The sequence below is a fragment of the Anabrus simplex genome, chromosome 3 (assembly GCF_040414725.1).
Source record: "Anabrus simplex isolate iqAnaSimp1 chromosome 3, ASM4041472v1, whole genome shotgun sequence".
Classification (NCBI taxonomy): Eukaryota; Metazoa; Arthropoda; class Insecta; order Orthoptera; family Tettigoniidae; genus Anabrus; species Anabrus simplex.
In genome coordinates, this window is record NC_090267.1 from 231,296,965 (window position 1) to 231,315,301 (window position 18,337).

Genomic DNA, 18,337 nt, shown 5'->3' on the forward strand with positions numbered 1-18,337 from the left:
GTGGAGGATAGTGTTATGTGTGATGTGTGAGTTGTAGGGATGTTGGGGACAGCACAAACACCCAGCCCCCGGGCCACTGGAATTAACCAATGAAGGTTAAAATCCCCGACCCGGCCGGGAATAGAACCCGGGACCCTCTGAACCGAAGGCCAGTACGCTGACCGTTCAGCCAACGAGTCTGACTTTTCTTCTGATAATAAGCATTTAAGAATACTGATCAAAGATTTTGAGCCATGTGTCTAGGAGTACGAAGGGCGAATTCAACAGCCCTTCTCCTTGTTTACGTAAATGTAAAAGGAGAGATACAAAATTACGTCCTAAAAAATTCTAAAATACTGTGTGGCTGACAAATCACCATACCTCCTGCAAAACTAAAGGACATACGGGTCTGTTAATTATTACCGTACCGGGCGAGTTGGCCGTGCGCGTAGAGGCGCGCGGCTGTGAGATTGCATCCGGGAGATAGTAGGTTCGAACTCCACTATCGGCAGCCCTGAAAATGGTTTTCCGTGGTTTCCCATTTTCACACCAGGCAAATGCTGGGGCTGTACCTTAATTAAGGCCACGGCAGCTTCCTTCCAACTCCTAGGTCTTTCCTATCCCATCGTCGCCATAAGACCTATCTGTGTCGGTGCGACGTAAAGCCCATAGCAAAAAAAAAAAAATTACCGTATGTTGCTTTACAATAGAGCAAGCTTTTTGTTGACATCATCGACGCCCAAACTTAGGTAACACAGAAACAAGAGAAGGACAATACTGATGGCATTACTTACTACGAATAAGTGGTATAACTTAATTTGATTTTTATTATAGAACAATATTTTTTGGAGAAAACTTGTGGATTGTAGTTTTCCTCATGTTTTCATTAGAGAGATTCAGTCCCTGGAAATATTTTTTAAAGGTTCAATATTGAGAATGGAAAATTATTCTTTTTTAAAATAAATATCTTCACCTCTTATGTTGAGTTCGCCCGAATGAAATAGTTTCAACTTTATTTTCTTCAAAACATTCATTTGTTGAGTTTGCCCTATGCATCTCGTACTTACTGTACGAAAACCTCTACAGGAAAATATTTTGAAATGTTAAAGGTACTGCATATCAGGCAATTACTGTAATACACACGACTGCAAACTTCACAAGGATGCCCATTTTCAGACTATTTCTACATTCACCAGTACCTACGTAGAACTGGTGAACAAAGATGTTATAAACACCGAAATAATTGTAAACGGTGGAAACAGAATTCTAGTGCAGGCCCACAGTTCTTTGCCTATATCTCCGTTTATTTATTATTTATAGCTTTGCATTGGTGGTAGTTGCGTTCTATTCAGTGAATTTTTATATCGTGGGACTGGAGAGAAAGTCCATTCAGATTGTTATTAATAAAAAGCTTAACTGGGCTTCATTTTTATTGTTTCTTTTCCATTCGATGCGTGCTCAAAGACCAAAATAAACACAAAATTCACAAACACGAGTTTACAAAGTAACTTTAAACGAAATCCGTATTTGTCTACATCAAATGTCATCTAGCGCAGTGCATAAAAACTCTTCACAACTGAAATATGCATGCAATCAGCGACAGATGGAAGGCTCAGTATAGCAATGGGTTAGCGTCGACACTTTGTTTCACTGTGTTCCCGAACAATCTCAATGCAAATCAGCAGAGAACACATTTCTAATACAGTATGAGCTATTCGTGACGCACGAATAAATGCGGAAATGGTATATACTGACAGAGCAGAGTCCGTTTGTCAACAGTTCATTACCTAGCTTTTAAGATGAACTTCGGAACTGACATTGAAGTTTCACTAACGTTCTTCGAATATGACTATGTTTTTTGTACAATAGGCCATATTTTATTTCACCAACTTGTAATAAAGTCGTAATATGTTAGACCATTATGCGAGCAAAGTCGAATCCTTTGTGATGAAGTTTAGAAGGACATTTATTCTTCTTCCTTTATAACATACTTAAATTTCGTCTCTTTAAGTATACCAGAAATGGCGAGAAATTCATAACTGAATGTACTAAAACAAATTAATAAATTCGGTTAATTAATATTAACAATACTTCGTTTCTTTAAAACTGTTATTCCCACGATGCTCAAAATGTTTGTGTAGTATGTTTTGACTCTCCTCTAAGCGAGTTCAGGAAGAAAGGTAAATCACTTATGTATAATAACAGAAATATTGATGTATTCTCAAACAGCAATTAAAGAAAGATGCTCATTTATTATTTGATAGGATAGTGTACAATATTTTACATCATTCGTTTTTGAAGTCCTCTTCATTTCTTGTATCTGAAAAGCAATACATATCAAATGTCTCTGAAGTTAAGTAACGCTACTGGTTGTAAGTAGACAGACATACCATACTCTGGTATATGAGTTACATTCTTAGAAAAACATTGTATGGTTGATAAATATATTTCTATTCAACAATTTGAAAAGGACCTATTTAGGTTAATTCCTTCTAGCGCTTTGTTATGTATGTTCTAAAAGGAAAAATAAAATTGTCCTCAATTTTGGTCATGAAAGGCGACATATTTCGAACAGACTGGTATTTTCACTGTATTTTGATTACCATCTCACCCTCCTTCAAGCTACATCTTAAAATATGACACACGAAAAAGAGAGATTTCTGATAGCTTTTTTCAGATGTCACTTCCGTGGCGTCTACGTTTCTAACTCATTGTCGTCCAAGTACATGTCGTCGAGTTTCGAACACAACAGACAGAGCACACACCACCATAGCTAATTACACAGTAGGTTTCGTCTGGCAGAGCACTGCAGATGCAGCTGGTAGGGCGCTACTCCATAGCGGTGGCCTTCCTAGCGACATGGCATCTACACAACCAAGAGGATTTTATTTTGAGTCTTTGAGATGATTCATTCTTTTTAGTAGTCTCGTATTCCCTAGTATTCACTAGGAATAATTACAGAGATACATTGCTTAGCCAAGAGTCCTGGCCAGAGAGTGGTATGCACCATTTTTCACGTGGGGAATAACATCAGCCGTTGATGCAACACAGATTAAATGCCATTGAAGTTAAGTAACGTCCCTGGCTGTAAGTAGACAGACATACCATAGTCTGGTATATGAATTTATAACGCAGGGCATCCCACTTGAACTGATGATGTCAATACTATTTCAGTTTTATTGAAATAACGACTGTTCAATAATCTCCGTTGCAAAATGAATTTTCATCGCCAGGTTGGCGACGATGGTGATGATTCCGGATTACTGATTCACGAAAATGTTTACTTGCATCTTAAGTGGTCCAAGATACAATTACAACAAAGTGACCTTCATTGTTGCTTCTGTAACAGTAAGTCCTCACAGTTCATTTTTATTACCTCGGATAATATTACTGCAGTCACTATTTTCATGTGTAGTTGCAGTCCTTGGCTTATTAGCTTCTTCGGTGGCTCGATCTACTATAACTGTTACCAAGTTTCAAATGGAATAAAATTCACAGTCGTCTTGACTTACTAGCACCCTTGGTGGCCCGAACTGCTACTACTGTTACTATGATTACTACTGCTATGGCGATGTGCCGTTATTGTTGAAGGATTGTCCACGGTCGTTGGAAGATCCTTGTAGAAGCACAACCCACAGAAACTGCTGGCAGGATAAGAGGGCGGCAGATGAGCCAATGTGTTAGCCAGAGCCATCCTGAAACAAAAGACATAATAGGATTAAGGTCATAGCTTCGAAATATAAACATGTTGTCTGAAAATAAGTTATGTAATATTCATAGGTATAATGAACCTGAAAATGTAAGCAAAATCTGCTGGTCATTTTTCCGCGAAACATTTGCAACTGCTTCATATCCTATATACTATAGTGCGAATTTCGTAAGAAAGAACGTGACAGATATAGCATGAGAGCAGTACAGCTGACTGCATTGCCAATTCAAATAAGTTGATCTTAGGGCAATTGCAGGTCCACAACACGAATATAGCAGACATAGTGGAAAACAAAAGGCCGGGTGGAAAAGAAGTGAGCAGAAGGAAATAAGATGGGGAAATCATGAACCGAGACAGCCCTTGTCGCTCAGAACAGGAGACAGTGGCAAGCAGACGGAGATATATAAGAATTAAGCCCAACTTATTCAAGTTACTTTGGGTAAGTTGGGAGGATGTTTTTGTCACCTCGCGCTTCATGACGACAATATTGAAGAGTAGTGGTGGTGGTGGTGATAGTGATGATTATTGTGCTATTGGATGAGCCTTCACACAACAACAACTATGAAATAGTAACAACTAAGATGACACAAACACATATATTTCCATTATTACTGATATTTTATATTATAGAAAAATAAATATACATATTCTAAGAGGAGGGGAACAAACACCAGTATTTTCACCCTTTGTCGTTTAGTGGTTCACATTTGTTTGCTGAGTCTTACAAATTAATGTATTTTATGTTTGGATGACTATGGGGTAAATTCATTGACATTTCTTCAGTTTTTTTAAAGTGTCATGTTTGACTGTTTTGATATTGGTTGGAAGGATACAAGAGCTGACCAAGGGAGGTTGGATAGAAAAGACAAAAGAGCCTCGATGAAATGAGTATCGTTGTGACTCAGCTAGGACCTTGTAATCACCACTCTACGTTTTTAAGTTGAGAGTTCTTTTATTTTTCATTGTTTACAAGTTGCTTTACGTCGCACCGGCGCAGATGGATCTTATGACGACGATGGGATAGGAAAGACCAAGAAGTGGGAAAGAAGCGACCGTAGCCTTAATTTAGTTACAGCCTAATGAGAAAATGGGGAAGCCATGGTAAATCATCTTCAGGGCTGCCGACAGTGGGGTTCGAACCCACTATCTCTCGGTTGCAAGATCACAGCTGCGCACCCCTAACCACACGGCCAACTCTCCCAGTGTGGGTCATATTATGAAGGGTGCATAAGCAGACTATTAAACTGTGGGGCACTTTCACAGAATTGTAGACTTCGTTAAGGTGCCGCCGTGAAAAATATATTGGAAATCTCTGGTCTAACCTCTTCCTTTTTTAAATTTCTGATTAAAGAGAGAATAATGCATTTAGTTGCCTTTCCCTTTTGAAACAATAATCACCACCACCAACCATGACCGTAGGAGAAAGAAATCCCATTTCTCAAAGAATGAAATGCTACACCCTAACTCAGGGCCTCTCAAACGCCCAAACTCTCACGCGTGCAGAGCGAGGTGCATAGGCTCTGTGCACTGTGCATCGGTACGCTTCGCCTCAACTCGGCTTGACTCGGATGGTGTAGTGTGCTGAGAGCGACGAAGCGTTTGGTGGTAGACGACGTGTTTATCAGTGAAATAGATAAGCGCACAACAACATAATAATGGAGCAACCTGTTTCGAAGAAAGCAAAGACTTCCGAAAGTCCATTTCAATCGAACTGGGAACTTTCGTTTTTTTTTTTTTTTTTTTTGTCTGTCCTCACGATAACGCCAAATGCTTAATCTGTGGGACGATAGGGACGATAATTACGTGCGTAAGAAAATCGTCTGCTGAAAGACACTACAACAGACTACATTCGGAAAATTATTGTGAAATCATAGGAAACGTCAGAGAGAAAGAATTAAGGAAGTTGAAACATCTTGAAGAAGAGCATTCTATATCCACAAATGAGGTTTGTTCCAGTACTGTAGCATTTTCATTGTGGTTACGGGTTCTGCATTTTTTAAAATTATGTTTACATTCCTCTCAAACATGTATGTGTATTTCTAATTCACTTTTTTATTTTTTTTAATAACACTGGTAACCTTGTCCCATACAACTGAGCGTCTCCGCTCACCACACGTAAACATTTCGCAGTGGGGGAGAAACAGCAGTGAAGGTGAGGAACGCGGAGACAGGCCGAACGGGTGAGACAGGTGTGGGGAGAGAGGAGTGGAGGGGTCTGCACTCTGGTCAACCAAGCGAAGTCATCTTTGCACCGTGCACAGTGCATGCACCACGCGCATGCACCCTGAGAGGCCCTGCCCTAACTAATTATTGAGTGTCAAGATAGTCTAGAACTGCTCATTAACATAATACCTTTGCCAACAGTATTACTTCACAAGGAACAATTTGTAGAATGCGCGTTAAGTCCTGGTCTTTACACCTGGTAATCCCTATAAATTAATTACTAATGCAATCAGAAATGTTAAGACTAATGTAAATAACATAACTGGAAACAAGCCCGAATAAAATAAATAAATAAATAAATAAATAAATAAATAAATAAATAAATAAATAAATAAATAAATAAATAAATAAATAAATATTTCTAAAATGTTTCAAATGTAATAAATTAAATTATTTTTATGTTTGACAGAATAGTAATATTTTAAATACTTGAGGACACTAAAGCGTAATAGTATACGTTCAAATTAATAGAACACCCAGACACAATATAACCCTCAAGCCGAATTAAATGTCATTCCAGCTACAGATATAAAAATAAAATATAATGAAATAACAATTTACACCAAGCAATAAAGCGCGACAATAACATTAAGAAGTTAATAAAATGTCAAGACATACAATTTAAATGCGAAGCAAGTAAATAATCTTTTTTTTTTTTTTTTTTTTGCTATTTGTTTTACGTCGCACCGACACAGATAGGTCTTATGGCGACGATGGCATAGGAAAGACCTATGAATTGGAAGGAAGCGCCCGTGGCCTTAATTAAGGTACAGCCCCAGCATTTGCCTAGTGTGAAAATGGGAAACCACGAAGTAACTAATCATGTAACTTTCAAAACCTACATCTGATTAATTTATTATGATTTTCTTGCCTAGTTAGTAGCAATAACAAGTCAAATAGTTGGTTAAAATAAGAATATACCGTAGTAGCGACTACTGCATGATGCAGAATTTCATTTTTATTTAACCTAAAGATTGTGAGGCGAGAACTTCTTAGCTTAAAAAGTAATATCCTTTGACCTTCCTGATATGAATTACTAAATCGTAAAATCTAATTTCGTAGTCAGCCTAAGAAAAAACAAATAAATATTTACATATTATTATATAAGCCAAAGAGGGATTAAACCAAACCAAACCAAACCAAACCAAACCAAACCAAACCAAACCAAACCAAACCCCATGGCGCAACAGCCCCGAAGGGCCATGGCCTACGAAGCGACCGCTACTCAGCCCGAAACCTTGCAGATAACGAGGTGTCCTTTGGTCAGCACAACGAATACTCTCGGCCGTTCTTCTTGGCTTTCTAGACCGGAGCCGCTATCTCACCTTCAGATAGCTCCTAGATTGTAATCACGTAGGCTTAGTTGACCTCGAACCAGCCCTCAGATCCCTGATCAGGCCGGGAAAAGAAACCGGGGCCTCCGCGTAGGAGGCAGGCACGCTAACCCTATATCGCGAGGCCGGAAGTGGGGATTACATAGGGGAAAATCCCCACAAATAAATTCTACCATAACGAAATCTGCAGGCAAGTTAATGGCTGCTGATCAATGTTGCCGAGCTCTAAAAATTATACAAGCTAAATTTCACTCTAAAAATAAAAAAAAATAAAAAAAAGGCAGAAAAGCTATGAAAGAAGAAAAACATATTGTATTATTTTCCGTAGAAAAGCATAGTAGACTACTGTTATACAAAATATGAATTTATCCTATATGCATCATACATCTTATTTGTTTAGTATAATAATATTTTACGTACCTTGCCTAGGAAATTATTTGCTACAAATTAGAAAGGAACTAACGATTATTTACCAGAAGTATCTAGCAAACGACATGAAACAGGGTTCCATTTTTCAAAGACAGATGTTTCTTTTGAAATGCTGAGTACACATAAGTGATCAGAGAATTGTAATGTGTTAATATTTATTTTTGCACGGACCTATCTTAAATATATTTTTTCAGTGCCTATTATACGACTGTACACTGATAATGTTTGAAAATCCACACATCAGCATTGTATACTCATGTTCATGACAACCAAAACACCTTGAAAGACTAGAGATAGGAAGTTCATATTCACAGGACATGTGCATTAGTATGTTCTGAAGAAACTATTAGCATTTGAACCATGTCGGCCCTCAGGTTCAAGGTCCACATCGATATCTCGGCGCACCACCAAAGGGTAAAATGTGCCTGCGGCTCTCGTTGTCGCTATAAACCGAAGGTAATTGATCAATGTGACTTGAGCAGACGTGCAGCATATCTCGCAGACATATGAGAGAACCGTACCGTTAAATGAGTGAGTTTGAAAGAGGGCGCATTATTGGCATGAGAGAACGTGATGCATCCATTCGTGAAATTACTGCTCGTGTGGGACAAAGTGTGTCGGAAGTACAACGGGTGTGTACAGAATGGTTCACAGAAGGCCGTAGAACACGACGAGATGGGTCTGGTCACACCACTCAGACCACCCGCCGAGAAGTTACACACCTCATCCAAATAGCATTGCAGGAGAGATCTGCGTCCTCCCCGGCTCTGGCGCAACAGTGGAACAGTGTAACACATCGTACACTTTCAGGAGTGACAGTCCGCCGGCGTTAATTACGGTCTGGGTTACTGGCGCGTCTTCCACTTCTCTGCCTACCTATGACTAATGTGCATAAACATGCTAGACTGCAATGGAGTATGGAACGACGTCACTGGGGATAGGAATGGCAGCAGATAGTGTTTTCAGACGAATGGAGGTTCTGTTTGTTTGAAAATGGTGGTTGGTTCGCCGCAGACAGGAGGAGAGGCATCACATTGACTGCATTCGCACAAGACATACAGCGCCAACTCGAGGCTTTACGGTGTGGGGTGTTATTGGGAACAACCATAAATCACAGCTGGTGCGTGTCCAAGGTGCTGTGACCAGTTCGACCTACGTGAATGACATCCAGCGACTCGTAGCCATATCTTTTTTGCACGACACCACAGACACCATATTTCAGCAGGACAACGCGCGACGACATGTTGCTGCACGAACACATGGCTTCTTGTTGTCACAGGATGTCGGACTGTACCGGTCCGCCCGATCACCAGAATTGTCGTCAATCGAAAATGTGTGGGATATGGTGAAACGACGAGTGCGGCGCTGTGACCCAGTGCCAACCACAAAAGATGAACTGTGGAACCAGGTCAATGCAGCATGGATGGGGTGGCTAGACCCCAGGACGCTTTTCGCGCCTTATACGCGTCGATGCCATCACGCATGGAACAAGTTATCCGTGCCCATGGATGACCCAGAGCCTAGGCAACAGGACACATGTCGGACCTAGGTGACTGAAGTGCTAATCGTTTCTGCAAAGCATAATATTGAACGTGTCCTGTGAATATGAACTTCCTATCTCTAGTCTTTCAAGGTGTTCTGGTTTTTATGAACATGAGCGTATCATGTAAGAATATTACTCCCAGTTTGAGCAATGTTTGGGGAACCTGTAGACGAAGTAGGCCTAATTAGTAATCATCATTCTCCATCCATGAGTCCATGACATCAAAATTTAGGACTGTTTCGTCAAGATATTCTATGGAGGTAGATTGCTCCACAAAGGTTTCCTTCATCCCTGCTTTATTTACAAAAGAAGGCGGAATTATGTAATGTAATACAGGATTGTCTGTGAAGTCGAAGCCCGATTCTCACCCTGTGGATGGAGGCAGTAGGATACTCCCATAGTATACCCTGTCTGTTGTAAAATGCGAGTAAAAGGGGACCCCAGGGGGCTTTCGACTTGGAAGTGTGGGCTGGCGACCATACGATCCTAGCTGAGTCTGGCATTTCTTCCACTTATTTAACTTCCCTTGGGCCGATCGAGTGACTGCGGAGCTGTCAGCTTGCATTCCGGAGATAGCCTAGTGCAGGGATGGCGAACCTATGCCACCTTGTGATACGCGAACACGATTTCGGTGGCACACCACATGAACATAATAATATTTTATATATACGGCTTGCACTGCAGACAATACATATAAAGTTTCACGTGTAAGAAATAAATATAGAAAATCTAATTACTAGTTCCATCCGGACGTGCAATATGGCAACACTGCTACACTGATAGGTCCGAAAGTCAAGTGAGATAGTGTCGTTTTCTGGTGGTTTTGTATACGGACATCGCAAACATGTTTTTGGTGCCGAAAAGAGCAGAAACTTAACAAAGGTGGTGACCGTATTTTTCAAGAACTCTGGCCAAGGGAATTCGGACTGATAAAAAGATGTTGCCTGTGTTCGAAAACAATTGTATCCCCCCACATTTAATGTAAAGCGCAACTTCGAGACTGATCATTCGAATATTTGTTCCATTTCAAATGAAGAAAGAAGAGAGTTCGTTTAACAAAATATCGAACATTACACAAAACAAACTAATTTTTTGTATCATCTTTTCGGCCAAGGAATAATATCAGTGCGGCTGTTTCCATCTGTTTCACTGCATAGTACTGCATGCATGGGAAACCGATTTCTGACGGTGAGTTGTTGAAACAAAGCTTCTTATTGACGTCCGACACATTATTTGAAAACTTCCCTAACAAACAACTAATAATTAACAGAATTAAAGGAATGCCAGCCAGCTGAACTGCTGTCAAGGACAGAATATTAAAAATGAGTGAAGAAGTTTCGGAGCAGTTGAAAGCTAATTTGGATAACTCCCACATGTATGCAGTATGTTTTGATGAAGCCAGAATGTGACCTTACAAAAAAAGTTTCATGTTTTTTAAATTTTCCATTTCGTTATGGAAATGTGATGAGGGAGAAATTAGTTTAATTGTTGAGCATACAAACTACAACATGGAATGATAATGAAGCTAATGGAGGAAGTTAAGTCCATTCGCAATATTAGTACTTTTGACTTTTGTATCTAATAACTATTTTTTTTTTTTTACAATTTGTTTTACGTCGCACCGACATAGATAGATCTTGCGGCGAAAATTGGATTGGCGTACAAGTGGGAAGGAAACCGCCGTGGCCATAATTGAGGCACAGCCCCACGGAACATGCAATCAAATGTATTTACCAGATATGTGTATGTATGTTGGGTAATCAGCCCAAAGGCTGGTTTGATCCTCTGCAGCTCCACCAACAGCTGTCATAAATAGCCTAGGCGTCACTGAAGAGGCGTACTAGGGAAATGAGGAGTGAGGTAGTTTCCCGTTGCTTTCCTCACCGAGCCAGCCGTTGCTATTACACATCAGTCTGCCAAGCCCACTGAAATGCATGCACCAACCAACCCTATGAGAGATATCTTCACACCATTCATAACAGGGACTGGCTGCATAAGCAATGGTATTACTAGCATCACTCATACCTCAGTCACTTTCATTTTGCCAAAGCCAAGGATGAGACTGAGACAGGTCAATGAAAGTAACAAATTTTATATAGCCCATACCAGAAGACATAGTGCACTGTAAACACTACATCTTGCCAGCAAAGGCATTTACCAGATATATGTATAATAAATAAATAAATGAATCTGTAAATGAATAAATAAATGACATATATTATGAAACATAATCGGGAATTTATAAAGGAAGCCCGCGGGGGGGGGGGGGGGTGTAGACAGAGCTAGCCCGAACAACCTGAGGACTTCTACACTTGCGCTATGTGTGTCAGCCGCTGAGTATGCCGCTCCTGTGTGGAACACTAATCAGGTTGATACCGCGGTCAGGGATAATCTCGGGATGCCTACAACCAACACCAGTGCAGAAACTGTACCCGATTGTTGGAACAGCCCCACCCAACATCCGGAGGGCCACTGCTGCAGACGCCGAGAGAACAAAGCAGGAGAATAACCATCGTCACCAAGCTGCAAGGTCTCACCTCAGATCCCGCAAGATCTTCCTTGCTAGGACTCGCTACTGGAGGGAACACAAGAGATAACTCGTCTTAACAAATGGACGAGCTCACTGCTCACAGATATATCAGAGGAAGAACTAGCTCCTGGCGACGACCTACCTTACCCTGTATTGAGGTCACTCAAACCCCCCTCATGGAAGACCAACCTGAAGAATGGGGGATCCTTCCAGCAAACGCAGACACCTCCTGTGAATGTGGTGCTTAACAAGACCCAAGCCATCTATTTATCTGTCCCCTCCTGGACAACCCATGCACATAGCAAGATGTTTATAGAGGAAACAACAAGGCCACCGTAGCTGCAGTTTTTTACTTATGCTGATGGGACACGGAAATTAATGAATTAAGTGGAAATGGAAAGTGGCCAGAACAAATAAAAGGAGCTAAACTAAAGAGCATGAGTTCACTGACAGCTATTAACATTTCGGATAAAAAATGTCCAACACTGATTACAGAATGTATTAAAATGATTTTACTGCATTAGTTAAATGTAAGGTGTTGTACGGAGCAGATATCTAGTGAGTTAAAGTGAACTTTTATACACTTCATGAAATTACGAGTAGATTTGCTAAAATAGTTATGGGACTACCTAGTTGTACAGCTAACTGTGGAGTGAGATGGATGTGCAATGACGTAAATCTGCAGATATTTATATGTTAAAAGAGTTTATTAAAACAGCTTTGGCAAATCCGTCCGTCCGTTCTACTGGACCGATTTGCTTCACTTTTGTTTTATTCACTCCAAAATTATCTGCCGGTGAATCGTGAGATATTGATAGGTCTCCACGTTCAGCCAACTTTGAGTAATCAGAAAATCATTCAATGATCATTCCAATAACTGCAGGCGAAGGCTTACCCTAACCCGCAATACATTCTGTACTTAGAGGTTGCTAAGAGACTAACACTGTCTGTCATTAATATTCTGATATGTGATTTTCATCCTTAGTAATGTCATTGAATGGAGCCATGTTTGATTACAGCATGTGAAGCCAGAGAGTACCCACGTCTTCCTCTGATCAAGGAAGATTACTGTTCGCTGCTAGATAATATTTAATTCTCTAACCTTTCCCAGCTTTTAAGTATATTGAAAAGATGGCAGAGCGTTCCTTATAACTTACTGCTGCTAAGAGGAAACAATTCTTCGTACAAACAGACCCCGCCATGAAATACGCCTTAGACATTATCTGGGAACACGTATCGAAGGATAACCTAGCTGCACTAGAAAGAGTGAGTGCCCTGTATCTTAAAAAGTTCTCTGTCTGGCAAAAATTGCTCCTTCTAGACTATCCTATGAGCTCACAAGACAACCGTTCTACATAGAAGTCCGATTAAAACTAGCATTCCCTTCTACGACACAATACCAAGATTTACATCTAGAACTGCAGGATAAAAAAAGCGAATATATGGATAGACTTTTACCAAACAGACGGCATAATGACGTCAGAAGAGATCAATTCTGACTACGAACTGTGGCATACCATACCGAGCTTTTTAATAAATATTGATAAAACCATTGAAAAGGGCAGGCAAAACAATACGAATATGACAAGCGCATCAAGACGTGTTATCTGACCTATTTATAACGAATGCTGGGATGCAGCACGGTCCCTCTGGGATATTGTTAAAAAGATAATCAAATATTGGCTAAGACTTAAGTTGGGATCGGGTGGTGAATTGTTACAGAAGGCCTACCGACACTAAATTAAATATCAGAAACAAGGACACTGGGTGGATGGGGTACGGAACATTTGAAAACGATAGGAATTGGATACTACTGAGAAATTGATTGTATAGAGCGGCTAAGAATATGTAATAGAATAGTTCTAAGATTTAATGATATTTAGAGCAACAAATTGCTTCACAGTGTAGAAATAAGAGGTCACTAGGGGAATTTTGTAATGTAATTGGGATAATGAGGATAGATAATATAACAAATAAGGAAATGAGGGGCATAATATGGTGGTTAATGGGGTTATACAGACAAAACAGAGATGAAGAGAAATGTTTACTATGTTCTGAAGAAATGGGATGGGCACACCTTATAAAAGATTGTTTAGAGACAAGGGAAGTAATGAGGAGGATATGAGAAAAATTGGTATCGATTTCAGCTGTATACGATTATAAAGTTATTGAACAGAGAGTGAATGCTTCCGGAAAGAACTGAAATTTTTTTCATCATTATTAGGGGAATGTGGAGTAGTAAATTGGTGGAAGAAAAACAAGTTATACATACTTGTTACTAACGGAATTGTACCTAAGGCAACTAGAAAATATAATTCCTTTAAAGAGTAGAACAGTTAGGTACGTAGATTATAGATATAGTATATAATTAGTTTATCGTCGTTGTTCTATTAGTCTGCACGTTTTTTGTTTTTCTTTCGATAATCAGTATTCATAATCATTTCAGGAGTCGGACATATGGAGCGACTGAGGATAACTACTGTGATGACCCTTTTGGGGCGGGTTTCATGTTTCCTCGATAGCATGTCCGAGAAGTTTCATTACTTACAATAATATTTCTAATACACTTTTCAGGCCTTTATTTCTCTGTTCAATTTCTAAATTACTTACAAATATTAAAATTTGATGCATGATATTTTCCGGACACGTTATTCTTTATTTGTGATTTTAGTGCATGTTTTTCAATTATACTATATTCAGTTCTGTAAACTGCATGTATCGAAAATGAAGATTAAAATAATCAGTACCCTCTCTCGGGTAATTATGGGAGATGGGCATTATCTTAAATCTCTCGTTAACACTATGGTTGTGAGCTTTACAATAACCCATCAGTGTACATACATTATATTTAGCCTTCTTTATTTGACTGAATATTTAAGAATACTGCAGTTAAGAACAGTGATGTTGAATTTTATTTAGCGAATATCATAGGGATATACAAAATTATCCATACATAGATTTTATTACCATCCATTGATACCAACATTTTACAATTGAATTCTTCACATCAACTTAACATGCGTCATTTTGTCGATTCACCGCACGTTTCTTCTTTCTTGTCGAATAGTGAGTAGAAGTCCTTATCTCCAAATACGATGAGGGTGTCTTGCCTCCTTGACCTAACGCAGGAAGCTTTTGTAGAGGTGATGGCCCCTCCCCGCCATCACCCGTGGCGACCAACCAGAAGTCGATGCGCTTTGTCGCCCCCGGAATCCTTTCGGACGCGCACCTCATCCCGCGTTTTTGTTAATATCCCCGAAGTTTCAGTCGTGTCCGACACTCGGGACTGAATCCCCAAACAGAGAAAACCCCTGTTCTGAGGAGCAGTGACCTCGTGTCGAGTTCGACTGTCACCCCGACGATGTTAACAAATACAGCGGGGGAATACCAGCTGCGATCGCAGTAGGCTTCCCCGTAGTGATGGCCCCTCCCCGCCATCACCCGTGGCAACCATCCAGAGAGTCAGCACGCTTGATTGCCCCCGGAATCCTTACGGACGCGTGCTGGGTGAACGGGGAATAGCGAAAACAATTCTTACCCTTCTTATATTAACTGAATGCGGACTGCACAGTAACCGACTTGTTCAACAATAGTATGTTTCTGTCGTGTCGTATTGTTGACTGTGCACCGAATGTGTTGCGACTATAGAGCAGAATGAAGGCTTCTCCCAATCCCATCATTTCCTACCAGATCTTAAAATTATGATTAAGATTAAAATTAAGAATTAAGGTCGTAAGAAAAAGAATCGAGTTTCTCTCGTATATTATATTGTTTCCTGCCGAGAATTGTTGAATTGGGCTGTGAAACTCTTGCCCTCGCATTGTGTTCTGGACACATATTCCATTAAGGATATCAAATACTGTAGTGGTGTTTCTACCTCACTCCTGGAGATGGTGCATCACGCCCAATCATCGGTGATTACTATGTATGGCATGTATTACAAGCTGCCATTTTCTCATAAATTAATACGTTTTTGTGGCAATAATTAATGTATACGTTTCCTTAGAAACATGTCCGACATGTCAAGCTTCCAAAAACTGAACCATAATATTATTTCCAGATATTCAGGGCACTTCCTTCATGATATACTGGCCGTATCGGGGCTTTCATTGACCCGCGAGTCCACATGCATGTCCCTTAAAATCTGAATACATACGTCCTTACAAGACTACATAAAATAGACATGATATAGGCTTTTGGGCTTATGCCGTGTCAAGAAAGTAAGGTGAAATTCTTTCTCGTAAACAGTCAAGATTTTTTTGATGACGCAGAGCAAAGTGCTCTGCGAAACTTAAAGAATTTCACCTAATTTTCTTGACACGGAAAAGCCCAAAAACCTATACCATGTCTATAAGTACGGATCGTGAAAGCATCAATGGCAACATTAAAAACCCCTATGGGGAGGATACTTTTAAGAAGGCTTCAAAATATAGCAAATTAAGGCGAAAGAAATCTATTCTTTCTTCTTTATGCTTTCTACTGAGATGCCGGGACCATAATATCATTCCCAACTGTGTGAATCTGAAGCACACGTTAAATACTCCGAAGGCCAGGAGAATATATCAACGCGCTAGCAAGGCTCTTGTGCGAGTGAGTGCATTACACCCGTAAGGAACTGGACTCAGTCTCCCGAGAGTTGTTTCCTTTACACCTGCTGCTAAACAACGCTCTCTCCCAGAAATTGTGGTTGTCTTTCGATCGCATTACTCCTATACAGCCTGAACGCAAATTCAACCAGGTGTCATTCAGAGAGAAATCTAAGTTCCTCCGACTAGCTCAGAAACAGACGGTCTCTCGCACGAACCCGGTTGCTAGTAAAACTGTCGTCAATCTTTCCAAGAAATCCTTGGACGAGAACCAAACGGCAGTTCTCGCTAGGGGTCTTAATTTCGCTGTCGCTCCCTCTAAAATTTCCACTGAGGAGTTAACTACTTCCGTTGAGGCAGCCATCCACAAACTACCTACGGATGAGGCTGAGGAGTTAAGACAGAAATGTGTGAGACTCATAAGGTCTGCTGTTTTACCCGCTCCCAATTTGGCAAGACGCGAGAGGAGAGCTCTGAAGGAACTTAGAGATGATTCTGAACTGACCATTCTCTCAGCTGATAAGGGTGATGCGACAATGGTTATGGACACTGACGAGTATAAGAATAAGATCTCGGCTATATTGTCAGAGCCTGTTTACAGAATGAGCTCACGTGACTCTACCTCTCGTGTGCCCAACGCCACCGTGAAGCTCTTAAGGCAATCTTCAGTTCCAAAGGAGGAGGTTAAACATCTGACCCTGGGGGATGCAGTGCCACCTAGATTATATGGACTGCCTAAGATCCAGACCTATTGTTAGTGTGATAGGTTCACCTACGCATGCTCTGGCTAAATACGTAAGAAAATTGCTTCAGCCACACATATGATGTACTGAATCACACGTTAGGGACTTTCGGTATTTCGTCAACAAGTTGTCAACCATAACCCTTCAACGTAATCCACTTTTGGTGAGTTTCGATGTGGAGTCCTTGTTCTTTAAAGTGCCGATTAATTCAGTCATGTCTGTCAATATTCATATATTCCCTGAGGACATTACTAAGCTATTTTAACATGCATGACTTCCAGGTATTCCTTGTGGGGCAGGAAATTTTACGTACAGACGGACGGAGTGGCTATGGAAAGTCCACTTTCGCCCGTAGTGGCCAATTTCTTTATGGGGCATTTTGAAAAGAAGGCTATTGCTTCGGCACCCGTCAAACCTATGATTTGGTGGAGGTATGTTGATGATACATTTGTGGTCTGGAAAAAAGGTCCTGAGAAACTTCATCTAATTTCAAATCACGTAAATCAGCAACATCTTTCAATTAAATTCACTATGGAGATGGAGTCGGACGGATGTTCTAGTAAGAAAGAAACCGGACGGCTGCTTAGGACATACCCACCGTCTATCGTAAGCCTGCCCACACAAATCGCTATCTTCATGAATATTATCACCACCATCCAGCACAAAAACAAGGCCTTCTCAAACACTCACTAAGAGGGAGAGACGAATTTGCATGTCATCAAATATCCAGGTGGACACGGACACACTCAAAATCACGTTCAAGGGTAATGGCTACAGCGATTTGCAGATTCATAGAGCCCTGCGTCCCAAAGAAACGACCAAGCAAAGCTCACAGAAAGAAGAAGTGAAGGGAACTACCTACCTGCCTTACATTCATAACACCATAGATCGAATTGCCAAGGTCCTCCACAAATACAACATAAAACTCGGGTTTGGCACCGTCAAAAATTTGCTCGCAGTCTGAGTAAAACCAAGGACAAATTGTCCCCACTTTTAGGAAATTCCCTTTAATTGCGGCAAGGTATACATTGGCCAAACATGTCGGTATATTGGTACGCGTATCAAGGAACATGAACGAAATATTCGTCTCAACCAGCTAGACAAATTAGCAATAGTTGAGCACGCTCTATCGTCGGCTCATGATGTCGTGTTCCAAGATGCTCGAACTCTTACCGACACTATAGTTCCAGGATTATACGGGAAGCTGTGGAAATACGTAGAAATCCTAACGATTTCAACAGAGACACTGGCTATCAATCAA

At 40.5% G+C, this 18,337-nt stretch overlaps 1 protein-coding gene across 1 annotated transcript in view; it reads right to left on the bottom strand.

Moving 5' to 3' along the window:
• Positions 1 to 799: 799 nt before the first annotated feature.
• The window catches only part of LOC136866755 (homeobox protein rough), a 157,217-nt gene continuing 139,679 nt past the window's right edge, over positions 800 to 18,337 (bottom strand). The window contains exon 3 of the mRNA XM_067143865.2: positions 800 to 3,674. Coding sequence (XP_066999966.2) covers positions 3,491 to 3,674 — 184 coding nt within the window. The 3' untranslated portion in view covers positions 800 to 3,490. The remainder of the gene's footprint in view (positions 3,675 to 18,337) is intronic.